This window comes from Pelophylax lessonae (assembly GCF_965119305.1).
Source record: "Pelophylax lessonae genome assembly, chromosome: 1".
Lineage (NCBI taxonomy): Eukaryota > Metazoa > Chordata > Amphibia > Anura > Ranidae > Pelophylax > Pelophylax lessonae.
The window spans coordinates 359163624-359181591 of record NC_138768.1 but is presented as its reverse complement, the minus strand read 5'-3'; the positions used below and the strand labels follow the sequence as shown (position 1 = coordinate 359181591).

General features: G+C 42.1%; 1 protein-coding gene across 1 annotated transcript in view; it reads left to right on the top strand.

Moving 5' to 3' along the window:
• LOC309545676 (uncharacterized protein) overlaps positions 1-17541 on the top strand; it is a 155620-nt gene extending 138079 nt beyond the window's left edge. The window contains exons 21-28 of the mRNA XM_082244953.1: positions 5493-5553; positions 5646-5715; positions 5820-6025; positions 8860-9032; positions 10406-10575; positions 12191-12319; positions 13922-14059; positions 17297-17541. Of these exons, the coding sequence (XP_082101079.1) occupies positions 5493-5553; positions 5646-5715; positions 5820-6025; positions 8860-9032; positions 10406-10575; positions 12191-12319; positions 13922-14059; positions 17297-17399 (1050 nt within the window). The 3' untranslated portion in view covers positions 17400-17541. The remainder of the gene's footprint in view (positions 1-5492; positions 5554-5645; positions 5716-5819; positions 6026-8859; positions 9033-10405; positions 10576-12190; positions 12320-13921; positions 14060-17296) is intronic.
• Positions 17542-17968: the final 427 nt, after the last annotated feature.

The following is a 17968-nucleotide window of genomic DNA, read 5'->3' as shown; positions in this document are numbered from 1 at the left end:
TAGAAAATTCAGCCAAACGATAAATTAAAAGGTTAATGTTTTTCTCACCCGAACTGTGACCAAATGAAGGAAAAAGGATTCATTTATGTCCATTGAACAATTTTTATCGCTAAAATTCATTCATTATGTGATGGCAAAATCGTTTGCTCTCACAACCAAGTGTTCGTTATTCCAGAATGAGTTCAAACTATTTTTTGGCTAGTGTATGGCCAGCATAAGCTTTGCCAATAAAACCTGGAAGCTGATTGGATTCTTTGCACAACTGCACCAGATTTTGCAGTTTTACTAAATAACCCCCCCCCCCCATCATTCTAGCAAAGGTGTAAGTTTGTTTTTGATTGGTTGCTATGAGTTAATTCAGTAGCTACCTGTCAGCGTGTCCCCTAGGAGGAGATTTACTAAAACTGGTGCAGCTGTGCATGGTAGCCAATCGGCTTCTAGCATCCGCCTGATCGTCTAAGGTTTGCCAATAAAACCTGGAAGCTGATTGGATTAGAGCTGCACCAGATTTTGCAGTTTCACTAAATAACCCCCCATCCCCCCCATCGTTCTAGCAAAGGTGTAAGTTGGTTTTTGATTGGTTGCTATGAGTTAATTCAGTAGCTACCTGTCAGCGTGTCCCCTAGGAGGAGATTTACTAAAACTGGTGCAGCTGTGCATGGTAGCCAATCAGCTTCTAGCATCCGCTTGTTCGTCTAAGCTTTGCCAATAAAACCTGGAAGCTGATTGGATTAGAGCTGCACCAGATTTTGCAGTTTTACTAAATAACCCCCCCCCCCCCCCCCCGTACACATTATTCCAGCAAAGGTGCAAGCTGTTTTATTGGTTGCTATGGGTTACTGCAATGTTTACCTGTCACTTCATTATACCGTTCCAGCAAGGTATTGCTCATTGATCTTGCAGCTTGATTTCATTGTAAACCTCTCATTGAAAGCTTCTGAATCCTTATGAAATGATAGGAGCTGGAAGGGGGGGGGTCTGTGTTTGTTTGTACTGCATAAAGCAATGGAGTAAGACTAGATCAGACATGGCTGTCCCAACCCCCCCCCCCCCCCCTTTTTTTTCCCCCAACAATTCTGCATACAATAAAGCATGGGTTTATTCCACATTGAGTCCTAGTGACTATTCTTTATTATTGTGAAAATGTAGCTACCCATTGTCCTATACTGATTATGTAACTAATACGGTTATCATATTGCTGTTTAGTACATCAGTCTTGGCTACGGCATCTGCAGTGTGCTGTAAAAAAAAAAAAAATGTGCACGTTGCTTTGTTTTATCCATGTCTGTTGCACATGAATCTCCTTTCCAAAAGATGTCACAAAAATTAGCAGAAGCATTTGGTGCAAAATGGAGCAATTGTGCTGGCTTTGCTTTTCTCATGATCTATCTCTATGAATATCCTTCATTTCTGAGAATCTGCAGTGTGTATTTTATATGATTCATTTCTCTGCATTGCACTTAGTATTCTCATGGTGTCCCTGTGCTCCTATGTCCTGCAGCAGCAGCAAGCTGGAGTTTGTCAGTAGAATGATTCATTTGGTTCATTGGATGGGAAAATAAGAGCTTGGAGCAGGTCTGCTTGAATGATTTGAGCGATTTTTCAGGAATGCAGTTTTATACTGTAGGAGATGGACCGCACAACAGTGGTTTTGTTCTCTCGCTGCAGATAGGAGACTCAATACAGGGAGAAGTTGCATCAGCTGTCACTCTCTGACCAATCCTAGGAGGAGTATACTTAGAGGGGTGTGGTCACATTGGCAAGGTATTAGCCCAAGTAACAATGCATTTGCACTGTCAGCTTTTATTCCAAAGACTTGATCATTAGCTGAAATTAGTCTGAATTCATAATCTCATTTCACCATGGATGACTGACAAAGCATATTACAAGTGAAAAGACTGTACCATTGTATTAACATTGCCTTCACTACAGTGACAAATAGTAACTTACAATCGGGTAATTCTATGCATATACATTAATTATTATTCCTATGCATAAACTATATACAAACATTATGTATTAGAAACAAACAATAGTCTATACCAGAATTGTGTATAAACAAAAATAAAAGTCTATACTAGACTCTAACATTTATATCTAATGGGCCATACACACTATACAATTGTCTTCTGATTTTTTTTTTTTTTTTTTTTTCCTTTAGATTTACCAAAACCATATAATATTAGTTTCAACACTTTAAATTTGTATGCAATCAGGTAGGCCCTTGCACTACATAGTTGAAGGTAAATCTAAAGGAAATCGAACAACAAAAGTTGTATAGTGTGTATCCAGCTTGACACTGAGATGGTCCAGTGCAGTGTTGTCAACCGCCACACCATTGCCTCCCTCCCCATGGCTTGACCCTTAACAAAAATGGCAGCTGCCGCTCAAGCCTCCACCAGGTCCTATTGCATGACAAGCCACTAGGAGTGCTGATAAGGACAGAGCTCATCCCAGCATAAAGAAAGTCCTAAAACTTGCACATCACAGCAAAACCCTTTAAAGGGAGGTGTATGACTGCATCAGCCCGGGCTCTAACCAGGCCACGCCCCCCTAACAGGTTTAACTCCACCTCCGGAACTTAATCATGGTTCTCCATGATTAGGCTGCAGGGGCAGAATGAAAAACTTTGGGGTTGAAGCCTGGGCTGAAGCATTCATACACCTTCTTTAACCACTTAAGCCCCGGAAGATTTTACCCCCATTCCGACCAGGGGGTATTTTGCGATTCGGCACTGCGTGACTTTAACGGAGAATTGCGCGGTCGTGCGATGCTGTACCTAAACGAATTTGGCGTCCTTTTTTTCCCACAAACAGAGCTTTCTTTTGGCGGTATTTGATCACCTGTGCGATTTTTTTTTTTTTTTTTTTTTTTGATCACGCGCTATAAACAAAAAAAGAGCGTCCATTTTGCAAAAATAGCAATATTTTTCCCTTTTTTTTTTATATGAAATTCCCCCAAAAAAAAATGTAAAAATCAAAATTTTTTAAAATTTTCGGCCAATTTGTTTTATGCTACCTATGTTTGGTAAAAAAAATCGCAAAAAGCGTATTTTGATTGGTTTGCGCAAATGTTATTGCGTTTACTAACTAAGGGAAAGATTTTTGTCATTTTTGTTGTTTTTTTTTTTAACGCGTAATGGCGGCGATCTGCGATTTTTTTTTTTTTTTTGCGGTACTGCGACATTGCGGCGGACAGATCGGACCCTTGACTGACATTTTTGACACTTTTGGGGTTACCAGTGACATTTCTACAGTAATCAGTGCTATACATATGCACTGTTACTGTAAAAATACACTGGTAGTGAAGGGGTTAACTTTATTTGAGAGGGAGGGGCTGTGTGTGTCCCTAGGGGCGTGATTCTAACTGTGATTGGCTGGGGCTTCAGCTGTATGCAGAGTGATCAACGGATCTACATAGTAGATCCAGATGATCAGCTCTCATATAGCGAGGAGAATGACAGGTGGCTTGTTTACACAAGCTGCCTGACTTTCTCCCTCTCCCCCGCCGATCGCAGAGTGGCCGGCGGACATCGGGTCCGCCGGTCACACGCGCGGGGGGGTCCGTGACCACTCGGGAGCGGGAGCGCGCCTCCGGGGGCGCGCGCTCGCTCCCTAGACCCTCACAAGCTAGTGACGTAGCCCTACGTCACTTTGCCTGTGAGGGGCTGACCGCCGACGTAGATAGTCGTGCGGCGGTCGGCAAGTGGTTAAAGGGTTTTGCTGAGATGTGCAACTTTAAGGACTCAATTTCCCTACTACATGGCTTGCCACTTGTCACATTGATCTTTTAAGGCTAATTCAACTTTTTTTTTTTTTTTTTTTGCCGGGTTCTGACACCTATACTTTTAAGATCATAAAATGGTGTCAAGCAAACCCCCCAACCTGATAACGTTTGAAATCGGCGTGGCTACTTCGTATGGCTGCATCAGTTGCAATGCAAACTTTTTTTTTTTTTTTTTTTCTTTAAATGTATGTAAATTTTAATTTATTTAGTTGCAAAAGGTGGACTTAGATTTTATGTAGGCTGGGCTTCTGAGCCTTCTGCATAATACTGGCATCATGGAGAGCCATGCCAATCTGATTCTGATTATCAGTAGTTGCCTGTGAGATGTCTGCTCCATCCTAATTCTGGGGGTGCCAATAGAGCATGCTGCAGTAAAGGACAGGGTGGTGCATATATGTGATGGCTGTGGCTGACCATTAAAACCCTGCTTTTGCATATATGCATAACCCTGTTGTAAAAGGGTTGAAGTCATTGGGACAGGTTTAGACGGAGCTAGCCTATGTTCCTTTTTAAAAGAGAATTTGGGATTTCAGGGAAAAAAAAAACTTTTATAATCCCCCCCCCCCCCGGGTGGGTGCAGCATTAATTCACCCACCGTTTCTAAGACTGAGAACTGAGTGCTTCAAGACCAGTGATCGGTCAGTTCTCAGTCTTCACTGAGCAGAGAGCTGGTGACTCAGTCTCCGCCTTCTTCTCTGCCCCTCCAGCACTCACTGGAGCGCCAGGGCTGTGGAGGGGAGGGGGTGGGAGCAGCTGGCCCAGTGTACCAGTGGCTAGCTGAGAGGCTGAGCCAGCTGCCAGTCTAGGCATCTGGTTGGATCCCAACATTACAGTTGAGGTGTTTCCTGGACAGGCTGACATCAGTCAATAGTCTGCTGTCAGCTAAAAATGGGTCACAGGAGTGCAGAATGTGCTGCACTTCCATGACCCCCCCCCTTTTTTTTTTTTTCCTTATTGGAGCTAGTGTCTAACTATTTGAGGCTTTCTTTTTTCTAGTTGTTAGTAGAGCTGGCTCCCAAAAAAAATGAAAATAAAAAAAATAAATTCCTGTTGGCTCCTGACTCCGTGTTAATTTCTCCACCCTCTGCTCTCCACTTTTTTTTTTTTTTGTTATAATCGCAATTAAAAATAGATTTATATAGCGCCGAGTTTAAGCAGTCAGAGCTTGCAATCTAAGGGGGGGGGGTGTCAAGAGATACAAAAGGTAAAAACTGTGGGGGATGGGCTGATGACAAAAATGTGTTTTTTTTTTTTTTTGGGGGGGGGGGGGGGGGGCCAGATAGGCTTCTCTGAAGAGATGAGTTTTCAGGGATCATCTGAAGGCTGAGTACACAATAGAGGGATATGGTAAATGAGTACATAGTACAAATTGGCTCTAATGAAATGGTGCATAATTCTGCTAGAGAAGAAACCTACTCATCTAAACCTCATTTCCCCCCCCCCCCTTTTCTTTTTTTTTTTTCTGCTTTTTGGCAGAATATAAGCATGCGTAAACAAACTAAATGGCATGGGGTTTAAGCCACAACAAGCACTTTCCAAAATCTTCTACTTCTACAGATCATACCTGAGCAATCACTTGGGTTCTCCTTCTCTGTTGGTTTATAACCTTTATTCTGCTCTATCCAAAAGCCTGGAAGAAAAATGTTCAGCTGAAGTTTTGATTTAAACTCTAACTTTTTTTTTTTTTTTTTTAACTATTTTTGTAGGTTTTGCTGGAAGCCCAAAAAGAATTGATTGACTACAAGGGCCTTGGGATCAGCATTCTTGGTATGTTCATTGCATATTTGTATGAAAGCGAATAGTGAAGCACTGATGAAGCTATAAAGGACATCTAATTTGCAATTCTCATTTTAACACAGAAATGAGCCACAGATCATCAGATTTCACAAAAATCTTGAACACCACGGAGATGTTCCTACGAGCGCTACTGTAAGTACTATAGTTCCTGTGATCATTCCTAGAGATCTGCAAACCTTTTAATATCTTGCTTGTAAAAAATAAATTGAATCCAATCTTTTTCCCCCACCCAACAGGAATATTCCAGAGAATTACAAAGTTCTTTTTCTCCAAGGAGGTGGAAGTGGGCAGTTTAGCGCCATCCCCCTTAATCTTATTGGTTTAAAGGAATCAAAGTGTGCAGACTATATAGTTACTGGTGCTTGGTCAGCAAAAGCAGCCAAAGAAGCCGAGAAATATGGAAAGGTCAACATTGTGCACCCCAAACTTTCAAGCTATACAGGTAAATAAATCTGCATATCGTTTGACCGTCCTTTTTGGTTTTGTTACAATGAGAGTGATTGGTGCTTGTGTGAGAATGGTTTAACAGTTTGTGAATGGGTCCTGTGCTGTAGAAAAATAAATGGCTACAGCTATGTTAGGCTAAGGCTACACTGGCAAATCTCTGCTTCTGAGAGATTTATTTTCTTTTGTCAGTATCCTAGTTTGTAGCAAATCAAAAAAAAAAAAAAAAAATGTTGCTGCTAATCGGATTGGTTACATTTCTTAAAACCTTCCTGCTACAGATTGAGCTTACTTTGCTTGAAGGGCGGCTTTTGACCTCTTCCTGCATGCTCTGTGATTGCCGAGTCCTTAGCACTTAGCTAATCGCAGATCGGGGTAAAGGGCCAATTGCAACGGCCCTTTACCAAAGTTATCAGCTGTGTCCAATGACAGCCAATCACAGATTTCAATACAAGCTGGTTATTGGCTTTGATTTCCTCACGTTGAGAGCTTGAGGAGAGCTGATCACCTCGACACTGATAATCGGGGAACTAATTATCAGTGCACATCAGTGAAGGAGAAAAATTACCGGTTTGAAAAATGTTATAACCTCCAAAAAAAAAATCATGAAGAAATAAATAACAAAAAAGCTATATTTGTGTTGGGGAAAAAAATGATTAATTTGGGTGTAGTGTTGCATGACTGAGCAAGTGCTGCAAGTTGGCCTGGGCAGGAAGGGGGTTAAAGTGCTCAGAAGGCAAGTGGTTAAAGAGGAACTACAGTCTCCTCCTCCAAAATGCAATAAAAACATCCCTGTGATTCTAAAAAATTGCTAGTAAATTGCTTATTTGGCCAATATCTGGATTACTTACCCCTGAAGACATGCTGGCGGTGGCCATCTTGGATTTCGGAATCTGATGCCAGCTCCAGTGAGTTCTGATGTAGTGCAGCTGGTTTAGATTGCAATAGCGTCAAAATACTTCAAGAATACCCTATTAGGCTTTCCGAAGACTCCCGGGGTAGATGATGCCAATATCCCAGGAGTCCAAGAGAATCGCCTGATGACTTAATTTCCTAGGCGGCCAGGAGCGGAAGTGCTGCCAATTTGCATTAAATATAAAGATACTCTTAATTTTTTAAATTTATAAATATCCGTGTACTGTGGATACTCTGCTCTAACCACTTGCTTACTGGGCACTTAAACCCCCCTCCTGCTCAGGACAATTTTTAGCTTTCATCGTAGTCGCACTTTGAATGACAATTGCGCGGTCATGCAACCCTGTACCCAAATTTTTTTTCAAACAAATAGAGCTTTCTTTTGGTGGTATATATTCACTACTGGGGTTTTTATTTTTTGATGAACAAACAAAAAGACCGAACATTTTGAAAAAAACAATTTGTTATAAAAATTTGCAAACGGGTAATTTTTTTTTCTTCTTCATTGATGTGCGCTGATGAGGCGGCACTGATCGGCACTTATAAGGCAGCACTGAAGGGCACTGGTAGGTGGCGCTTAAGGGCACTAATAGGCGGCACTGGTAGGGGACACTTATGATGGGGCACTTGTGGACACTGGTAGGTGGCACTGGGGGCACAAATTATCCCTCTCCTCTTCGGGACCGATGTCCCTCTGACAGCAGCCGGCGATCGATGTGTGTGGTTTTTTTTTTTTTTTTTTTTTTTTTTTTTCTTTTCTCCTCGCACTGCAGTGTGAGGAGAAAAAAAACAGCATATGGCGGGCTGCTGTTTACTTTACATGATCAGCTGTCATTGGCTGACAGATGATCATGTGGTAAGGGGGTGGGATCGCCCCCCGATCTCCAATCTGTGATCAGGCGAGTCTCATGGACTGATCACAGAGCGAGCCGGGCGTGCTCTGCAGGGAGCACGCAGGCCGCATGTTGCCGAGAGGATGTCATTGTACACTCTCCCGGCAATTAAGGTCCGTGCTGTAGTCGTCATTCGGCTATAGCGCGGACGCCAAATAGGAAATATAATGTAAAAAAAAATGTAGTGTGTGTGTTTTAGGGGGGGGGGGTTATGAAAATGCCACTACAAGGGATAAAATACTCTTTGATTTTAACTTTAAATCTGTCATGTACGGTTGGGTTAGGTGTTCATGTGATTTACAAATGTAACTAACTATTCACTTTTGAATTGGCAGTTGTAGGATGGAGAGAAGTGAGGAATGCAATGGGCCATCTAATCTGCTGTAATGTAATGAACCTGGCTGCCACATAATTACTCTTGTTCGGTCATCTGTAGATTAAAGGGCCATACACACCATAAGATTTTCTGAAGACTTTTTCCTTCAGATTTACCTTTTCTGTGTAGTGCAAAGGGCCTGCCAGATTGCATACAAATTGAAGTGTTTAGGTTTAACCTCATATTATATGGTTTTGGTAAATCTAAAGGAAAAAGTCTTCAGAAAATCTTAGTGTGTATGGCCCATTAGTGTTTTGGTCACCTGTAGATTAAGTGTTTTGGGAGATATGAAGTGTAGGAGATGTACAGAATCAAATGCAAGATGAGGTGGAATTTATTGAAACTGGAGCATCCAGAATCTGGAGAAGTCGTGTATGGCAACCCATCTGCTTCTATATTTCATTCTCAAACCTTAACTGAACGAGCTGTAGATAGAAGCTGACTGGTTGCCATCCACAACTGCTCCAGTTAGAGAAATTGCCTCCAAAGTGGGCCTTTTCAGTATAAAGGTTCTGGAACACTTGAATGGTAAAACCAAAGGAAAGTGTGTGTGTGTGTGTGTGTGTGTGTGTGGGGGGGGGGGGGGGGGGGGTTTGGTCTTTTTGGTCGTCTTAGACACCTTATTGGAAAATTGTATTACTCTTTCAGAAATTCCAGATCCAAACACGTGGAATCTTAATCCAGACGCTTCCTATGTGTACTATTGTGCCAATGAAACTGTTCATGGTGTGGAGTTCCAGTATATTCCAGATGCAAAGGGAGCTGTTCTTGTCTGTGATATGTCATCAAACTTCCTATCTAGGCCAGTTGATGTTTCAAAGGTTTGTAGGTTTTCCTGTAGTATAATGTGACCATAAGCTGTAATGGCTTAGATGGATATTTGTAGATCACACAGTGGTTTTGTTCTATTGAATCCTGAATGTTAACGCAAAAAAACGACCGTCCTTTCTGAAATAAGTATTCTTTGTGGACTATGTTTAAGTAGTAAGTTATTGTCAGAGACCATTACTCACCGTTAGTATTTTTTTTTTTTTTTTTCCGTCCCATTGGGACTTGTTTCATAGCCAAACTGGGAAGTAATAGAAACCCTCTCCAAAGTAAGGGAATCTGTGATTGTGACTAAGGTCAACAGAACTCCTTTCCAAATTTTAGAAAATTTCAGCTCTCTTCCTGTTGGGTGACAACTCAACAACTTGGAATCTCATGGTAAAACTGGTAAACAGGACAAATAGAGGGGGAATCTCCTAAACAAGGGACACGGACACCAATAAAAACCTGACAGGTGTTCTATTTTCATCCCCACCCTGTCAAGTCCTAAAGTATTGCCTTCAGTTACATTAGATTAACCTAAGCTTGGTCATAAATGCCTTCATCCTGAAATACACTTATTCATTTTCAGCACTGGTCACTTGATCCAGTGCTGAAAATGAAGAAGTGACTGAAAATGAAGACTGAGGCTGAAGGTGTTTTTACCTTCATGCATGAAGGTAAAAAGCTTCAGGATGCAGCTTACCCCCTCAGATTCCCCTAATACTTACTGGAGCCTGGATCCTAATACAGCGCTGTGTAGGAGATAAGCTGTCTTTCTCTCCTCCATTGGTGGGGACACAGCAGTTGGAGCCATTGAGTCCCGCTGCTTTCAAACACAGCGGGGGGGGGGGGGGGGGCTGCACTCTGTCGCAGGCACATACAAGTAGCTTGCTCTGGGGGCATTTAGCAGGGGATAGGGGCCAGGAGCGCCGCTTTGGGACCCAAGAGAGGAGGATCGGACTGCTCTGTGCAAAACCACTGCACAGAATGTGTGTATAACCCTGCGTTGTGCACTGAAAATTGGCTATAAAATTTCTCTTTTTAAAGTGATGTACACACAGGCCAAATGTCAGACATTTGCCCTGTAAAAAAAAAAACAGCTGACCTTCGACCCCGTGTGTGTCAGTCTGTCCGACAGAAGCCGAGCGCGTGCATGCTAGAAAACCAGCAGCCGACTGACTTCCGATCAACATTCTCTGCCATTGGCAGAGAGCGTTGATCAGAGTGTTCTCTGCACAATAACGCAGTAGGGGAGATCGCTGCACTTATGTCGGATCATTCGTACCGAGTCTCCGACCGACACGTGCATTAGGATTGGGCTAATAACCAAAAACGGTGTAATCTCTAAACCATTGCTTTCCTCCTTTTTTTTTTTTTTTTTTAGTTTGGACTTATTTTTGCTGGTGCTCAGAAGAACATTGGATGTGCTGGTGTCACAGTTGTCATAGTACGGGAAGACTTGCTGGGCTTTGCAGTGAAAGAGTGTCCTACAGTTTTGGATTACAAAATCCAGGCCGGAAATGGCTCCTTGTATAATACTCCTCCATGTTTCAGGTAAACTTGGCATAACTACTAGTTGCCCACACTCTTATTTTATGAACATGCGTTTTTTTTTTTTCTCTCCATTCCAAAACCATTTGATTTCCTTCATTCCTTTGCTCTCATGCATGCATGCATGCTTGCAGACCAATGGTAAGGCTTGGTTCACATAACATGTGAATTGGACCGGCTTTCAATGGAGCTGTTCAGGGGCGATTTCTGGTAAAATTTTGCACTGGACTGCTGCACTGAAACTGCAGCTACGTGTGTGTGTGAACCCAGCCTAATTCCTCCTATGAACAGCATAGTAAGGGTATGTGCACACTGCTGCTTGTAATGTGCGTTTTTCCATTTGGACCTCTGAAGTTTTCAAATAGTTATTCTATCATTTCTGCAGAGATCATAAAGCCATGTGTTTGCCATTTGTTTTCTTTTTAGCACTCCTTTTGGTTTCATGAGGTGCATACTTTTGCATTTATCTTAAACTAGACTCAATTAAACACTGCACACACACTCGAAGTAGACCCTGTTTCTAAATTCATCCAGGACCAACATATACAAAAACAATGCAAGTGCAATGGAAAGTACTCAAAATTTGGTTGTAGTAGATTTTTTTGCTCCTACATAGAGAAGGTAAAATATAACTAAAGGCAAAACCCTGGAGTGGAGAGGGATCAGAACACCTCTGTTTTGTTACTATTATCATTTGAAAGTAAATCCTACATTTTGGGTTTTCCCCAGAAAATGAATAGAGGGGAAATGTTCTAGTGGGGACCTGAGCTGGAGGCCCCAAGAGATTCCTCTGACTTCCTGTTTTAGCTATTGGGCAGAAAGTAAAGGTTAATCTCCCCAATGTGACACAGATGTCAAAAATCATCAGGAGTTATAACCCTCCCTTTATATTTGGGGGGGGGGGGGGGTTGTTTACCTAGAGTTGTACTAGACTAGCAAGATCACATTTGCAATTATCATTCTCAGCATGAGAAGCCATTCTCTTCTTCAATGTAGCAGATATTTTGGTTTCTTAATTTAAGACTGAAAAGCTAAAAAAAAAAAAGGCAGCAAAGATACTGATCCTCATCTCTCCAATTTAGTTTGTATGCTTTCCCCTAACCTCCAATACACTAACACTATGGCTCCTCTTTGCCCCCACCTCTTCCTTTTTATAATGACCCAATGCTAACCGTGGGTCAAAAGGCCATGTAGAAAACCAGTCTCCTGGGTGATCTACATGTAAATCCAGGCTAGAGATCGCTGTCATGTTTATAAAGATTTGCCTCTTGCCCATGGGAACAGCAAACCTGCGCCCGAACCTCATCCCTAATGGTGATAATGGCAGACAATGCTTGTGAAAATTTACGTAGGTTGTCTATATTAGAACCTCTGTGACAGTGGTGAAAAACCATTGCCACGCTATAACCAGAAGTGCCTGCAGAAGGACCCTCCTTGCATGGTCACCAGATATTTAATGAAAACTGTAGAAGTACATTTTTTATTATTATATTATATATAATAAATTTGTTTTTTTGGAGACTTTAGTGATTGGATTTACATGTATTTTAAGTGACCACCACTGCAATCATCTGTATATTTTTATTTGGCTAATGTAGCACACCTATTCCATTTTCAGCATCTATATAACGGGACTTGTGCTGGAATGGATTAGGAATAACGGAGGAGCTGCATGTATGGAGAAGCTAAGCATCCTGAAATCGGACATGATTTATAATGTTATTGATGAATCAAATGGACTGTTTGTGTAAGCATTTTTCTTCTATCCTGTGTTTATGTGTTTTATTTGTTCAATACATTGGGGTTGATGAGGCAATAGGGTTTTAACCATAGAATGTTAAGCTGGCCATACGCTTTTTATCTGGTTTCTGAGAAATCAGTTGCTTTTTGCTCAACGGGTGGCTTTTTGCTCAGCTCAACGGATGGCTATGTCAGGTGCCTTCATCAGGTGTCCTTCAATTGGAAAATAAAGGAACTGGGTGCAAAATTTGTTGCAGCTGCGGTTTGAGAAATTTGACAGCCAACAGGGCTGGCTGTCCAAATACAGTAACATCGGCAGGAGATTTCTCACTTATCATCTACACCCTGAGTTGAGTCTCTGCATACAGTTCAAACCTGATGAGAGTGTAGCTATAGAGGCTTTCCTAATGCCAGGAGCATCTCTGACTATAAACTAACGTATGGCAGGAAATGTGGGGAAGGATCCATGTGATAAGTGGTGGAGCTTGTTGGTAAGATCCTAATGTGCAGGTTGGGAGACAAAGGAGGGATGCAGTAAGGTGCTGGATTATCACTGCAGGTGGAGCGTTGAAGTAGGTTGACATATGGCACTTTTCCACTGCAAGTACTGGCTTGGCCCGGTTTGCTTTTCCACTGCTGGTACGGTGTTGGAACAGTTCGGTACGGTACGGCTTGCTTTTCCACTAAAGTAGTACTAAAGTTAAGTGGGTGGGATTCTCTGACCAATCAGGGGCTAGTAGTGACTGCATGCAAAGGATTGTGGGGTATGGTACCTCTTGGAACCACAATCGAGGTGGTACTGTTTTTTGAGAGCCATACCGTTCGGTTCCATGCAGTGGAAAAGCGCCGCCATACCGTACCGAACTGTTCCTACACCGTACCATGCGGTACCAGCAGTGGAAAAGCACAAAAGCGAGCCAAACCGTTCGGTTCCATGCAGTGGAAAAGTGCCTATAGTATTGTGGAATGCACCAAGTCTAGGGGAAGCTTTTGAGGGATGTTTTTTTTTAAGGAAACTGGTAACAAATGCACAAATCTGACTACTCTTGTTGGCAAAGTCTATGCAACAATTCTGCATAGTTGCAACTCTAATCCTAAAACTGTTTTTAGCATGCTGTTGGTCATAATTTGATACTTGTTGCAATGTGAAGTATAGCCTCTTTGGGAATTTTGCTAAATAGTTATATTTTCCAGCTAAAGAAATAAAAGCTTGGCAACTTTTTTTTTTTTTTTTTTTTTTGTCAATGTATCTAGTGTGGTGGTATTACTGTACTTCAGATAAAATGTGAAAATAACTCCTGTGGACATTAGGCTGGGTTCACACTGGTGCAAATTGGATGCAGGTTTTCCAATCCAATTCGCATGTCTGGAGCCAGTTCACACATCTTCGGGGCTGCTGCGGAGCAGGTTGCACAGGGTTCTGTGCGTCTTTGGCTCTGGTTTCAGGTTAAACTTCGGGCCTGAAACTAAGAACAGGGACACACCGGACACCTGCTGTGAGCCGCATCTGCACTAAGTGTAAACCCAGCCTTAGTGTTTTTCTTGGATGTTGTGGTGGGTTTGTTTGTGTGGAGTTTTTTTTTAACTGGAACACTTTACCTGATTTCAGCTGTCCGGTAGAAAAAAAGAGCAGGAGCAGAATGAATATTCCTTTCCGCATTGGAGATATCAAAGGTGATGGTAAACTAGAAAGAGAATTTTTGGACAAAGCTGCAGCACTTGGCATGTTGTCTCTTAAAGGGCACAGGTAAATGTATGGTGCTTGTTGGGGGTTGTGGTTTTCTGCTATATATTAGGGCTGATGTTCCCTGGACATTGTGCACTTTCTGCCAATAGATAGAATGTGTAGGTGCATATATACAAAATACTCCTTTTAGCAACTTTCAAAGGGATAAACTCCCTTTTGGGAACATGTTCCATCCTTTTTAGGGTTGGAATATGTAACCTGTTCCCACTCCTGCAGCTGCTCCGTGATCTGCTGCCTCTGTGTGACCACAGTATGGGGAGAAGTTGTTAGTAGCCCTAGTTTGGTAGGATAGGATACGTTTTTCCTATGTACATGCAAAGAGACAGTCCTCCACCCGGCTTAGACTGCTTACCTCTTTCTGACAAGGACTTGACCATAGTATGTGTGGGTGTGGAAGGCAAGCTTGACATCAAATTTTGTGCTTATTCGTTCCCTGAATAACCGCTATGTAGAGAAGAATCCATGAGAGAGAGAGAGAGAGGGGTTTACTCCCAGATTTCGAATAGGGCATCACTGAGCTCCTGAACAGATTGAAGTGCAACCTGGCAGCGTCGGATGGACCGAAACAACATAATTTCCCAGAGGTGTTCTATTGGGTTTAGGTCATGCAAGCGTGGGGGCCATTCTATGGTATCAGTTCCTTCATCCTCCAGGGACTGGCTGCATAATCTGGCCACATGAGGCTGAGCATTGTGCACCAGGAGGAACCCAGGACCCACTGCACCTTCGTAGGGCCTGACCATGGTTCCAAGGATTTCATCCCAATACCTAATGGCAGTCAGGGTCCCATTGTCTAGCCTGCAGAGGTCTGTGTCCCTCCCCAGACCATCACTGACCCATCCCTAAGCCGGTAATGCTGAACGATGTTACAGGCAGCATAACTTTCTCCAGACCCTTTAACGTCTGTCACATGTGCTCAGGGTGAACCTGCTCTCATCTGTGAAAAGCACAGGGCACCAGTGGCGGACCTTCCAATTCTGGTGTTCAATGGCAAATGCCAATCAAGCTCCATGGTGCCAGGCATTGAGCACATTGCTCACAAGTGGACATATGGCCCTCAGGCCACCCTCTGAAGTTTGTTTCTGATTGTTTGGTCAGACATTCACACCAGTGCCCTGCTGGAGATCATTTTGTAGGACACTGGCAGTGCTCATCCTGTTCGTCCTTGCACAAAGGAGCAGATGCCAGTCCTGCTGATTGGTTTAGGACCTTCTACGGCCCTGTCCAGCTCTGATAGGATAACTGCCTGTCTCCTGGAATCTCCTGCATGCTCTTGAGACTGGTAAGTGTAAAGGGAGCGCTGATAAATGAATCAATTAAAAAAGCTGCAACTGAAATCCGATTACCCAATTAAGTGTACAAATGATTAAAATGTGTAGTGCGCTAATTCTGTGAAACTTATAAACATAAATATGTAAACGATAGTGACACCAGTATCATAAAAAAAAAAATAGGATGAGATCTAAAACATAAAAGTCCATAAAATTCATAAAAGGTCCATATATGCAACAGTTCACATAAGTCCTTGAACGAAGAGATCCCAATACCAAACAAGTAATTTCAATGAAAACCAATGAGGGAAAGGAGTTTCAAGGTGCTTGTTTAGTGCAGGTATTGCCCTTACCAGACGGGTGAAAAATAGGGTGCAATAGATCTCCAAACGAAAAGATGCATGCAGTGATATAGATAGCCCAGCTCTACCCACCTCGTGACCGGTTTGAGAGTAGATAAGACTCTTACCAGATGACATAAAAGTTAAGGTGTATGGATAACTTCTGGATATCTTTCAGCCCAATTGTAATGACCGTCCCCCAAGCTTGCGGCTCCCTGTTGTCCTTTGGAAGTGAAACTCCATCCAGGTGTTCACAGGTGATTTCCCAAAAATAAACAAGGGGGGAATAAGTGCATTATCCTTATAACTTTTATTGCTGATAATCAAAGATGCACTTACAGTTAAGACGATATAATTAGCTTGCTGGAACCCTGTAGATCCGTGGCCGCCTGCAGTGCGGACCGCTGATGTAGTTAGTGACGGCACGTTTCCTCCGAGCGGACTTCTACTGAGACACGGATCTACAGGGTTCCAGCATGCTTATTATATCGTCTTAACTGTAAGTGCATCTTTGATTATCAGCAATAAAAGTTATAAGGATAATGCACTATTAGTCCCCCCTTGTTTATTTTTGGGAAATCACCTGCGAACACCTGGATGAAGTTTCACTTCCAAGGGACAACAGGGAGCCGCAAGCTTGGGGGACGGTCATTACAATTGGGCTGAAAGATATCCAGAAGTTATCCATACACCTTAACTTTTATGTCATCTGGTAAGAGTCTTATGTACTCTCAAACCGGTCACGAGGTGGGCAGAGCTGGGCTATCTATATCACTGCACGCATCTTTTCGTTTGGAGATATATTGCACCTTATTTTTCACCCGTCTGGTAAGGGGAATACCTGCACTTTAAACAAGCACCTTGAAACGCCTTTCCCTCATTTGTTTTCATTGAAATTTCATTGAAATTACTTGTTTGGTATTGGGATCTCTTCATTCAAGGACTTATGTGAACTGTTGCATATATGGACCTTTTTATGTTTTAGATCTCATCCTATTTGTTTATGATATTGGTGTCACTATTGTTTACATATTTATCACTATTGTTTACATATTTATAAGTTTCACAGAATTGGCGCACTACACATTTTTAATCATGCTCTTGAGACTGTCCTGGAAGACACAGCATACCTTCTGGCAATGGCAAGTATTGATGTGCCATCCTAGAGGAGTTGAACTGCCTGTGCAACCTCTATAGGATCCAGTTATCTCCTCATGCTACCAGTTGTGACTCTGACCCTAACCAAATGCATAACTTGTGAAAAACAGTCAGAAAAGATAAGTAGGGAAAAAAATGTCAGTGGCCCCCTAACCGCTCCTGTTTTTGGAGGTTATCTCATTGTTGTCTAGTGCACCTGTTAATCAGTTTCAGCTGCTTTGGGGTTAATTACAGTTTCAGCTGCTTTGGGGGTTAATTAAATGAACAACCCCCCTCTGCTACTTAACTGACCAGATCAATATCCCAGGAGTTTCGTTGACTTGATGCTTGATTTAAAAAGTGTTTGTGTATGTATCTCTATCTATCATACTTAAGTTTAATAAAGCAGAACTGCACAATGTTTGAAAGTTTATTAGTTTTAATGTATATTTGTGGGTTTTTGTTATAATATATATATTTTTTTTTAGATCTGTTGGAGGAATTCGAGCTTCACTATACAATGCCGTGACTGTGGATGATGTTGAGAAGCTTGCAGAATTCATGAGGCATTTCAAGGAGACTCACCAGTGAAGAGCAGTCCTGCACACTTTGTCATCTACTTTGTATCACTGTACAAAATATGGCACTTAATTGATAAGCTATTTTCATAATGCGTAAAACCTCATTTGTAAACTAGCTTTTTTTTTTTTTTTTTGGTATCCAGGTGATACTGTTGCCATTCCTCTTTGTATTTGGGATATCACTCTTTAATGTTGCTATAGTAGTGTGTTAAACACACTTGCCTTCTCTTCTATGCTACTCTGGGTGTGTAGGAACTAGCGTGGCCTTTTGAATGACTGCTACGAACCATAGCTGGGTTGTGTGGCCATTTAATTTGAACCTGTCATTGCAGAAATGAGTGCTGGACTTTTAGGGTTATTTTCTAGTTCCTTAATTTGTCTTACTTTAAGCCTCATTATTTGGAGAGCCTGAGACTTGGTATGCTGAACATGTTTGGGCCTTTGACTTGTGGAAAAGCAATTGGAATCCCAGGAAAAAAACTACCGGTATTTATTTGACCTCTGACAGATTCATAGTCCTAAGAACCTGCTGTGTCCTAGTCTTGCCTCCAATATTCTGTTATAGGTTGCACTTATTGA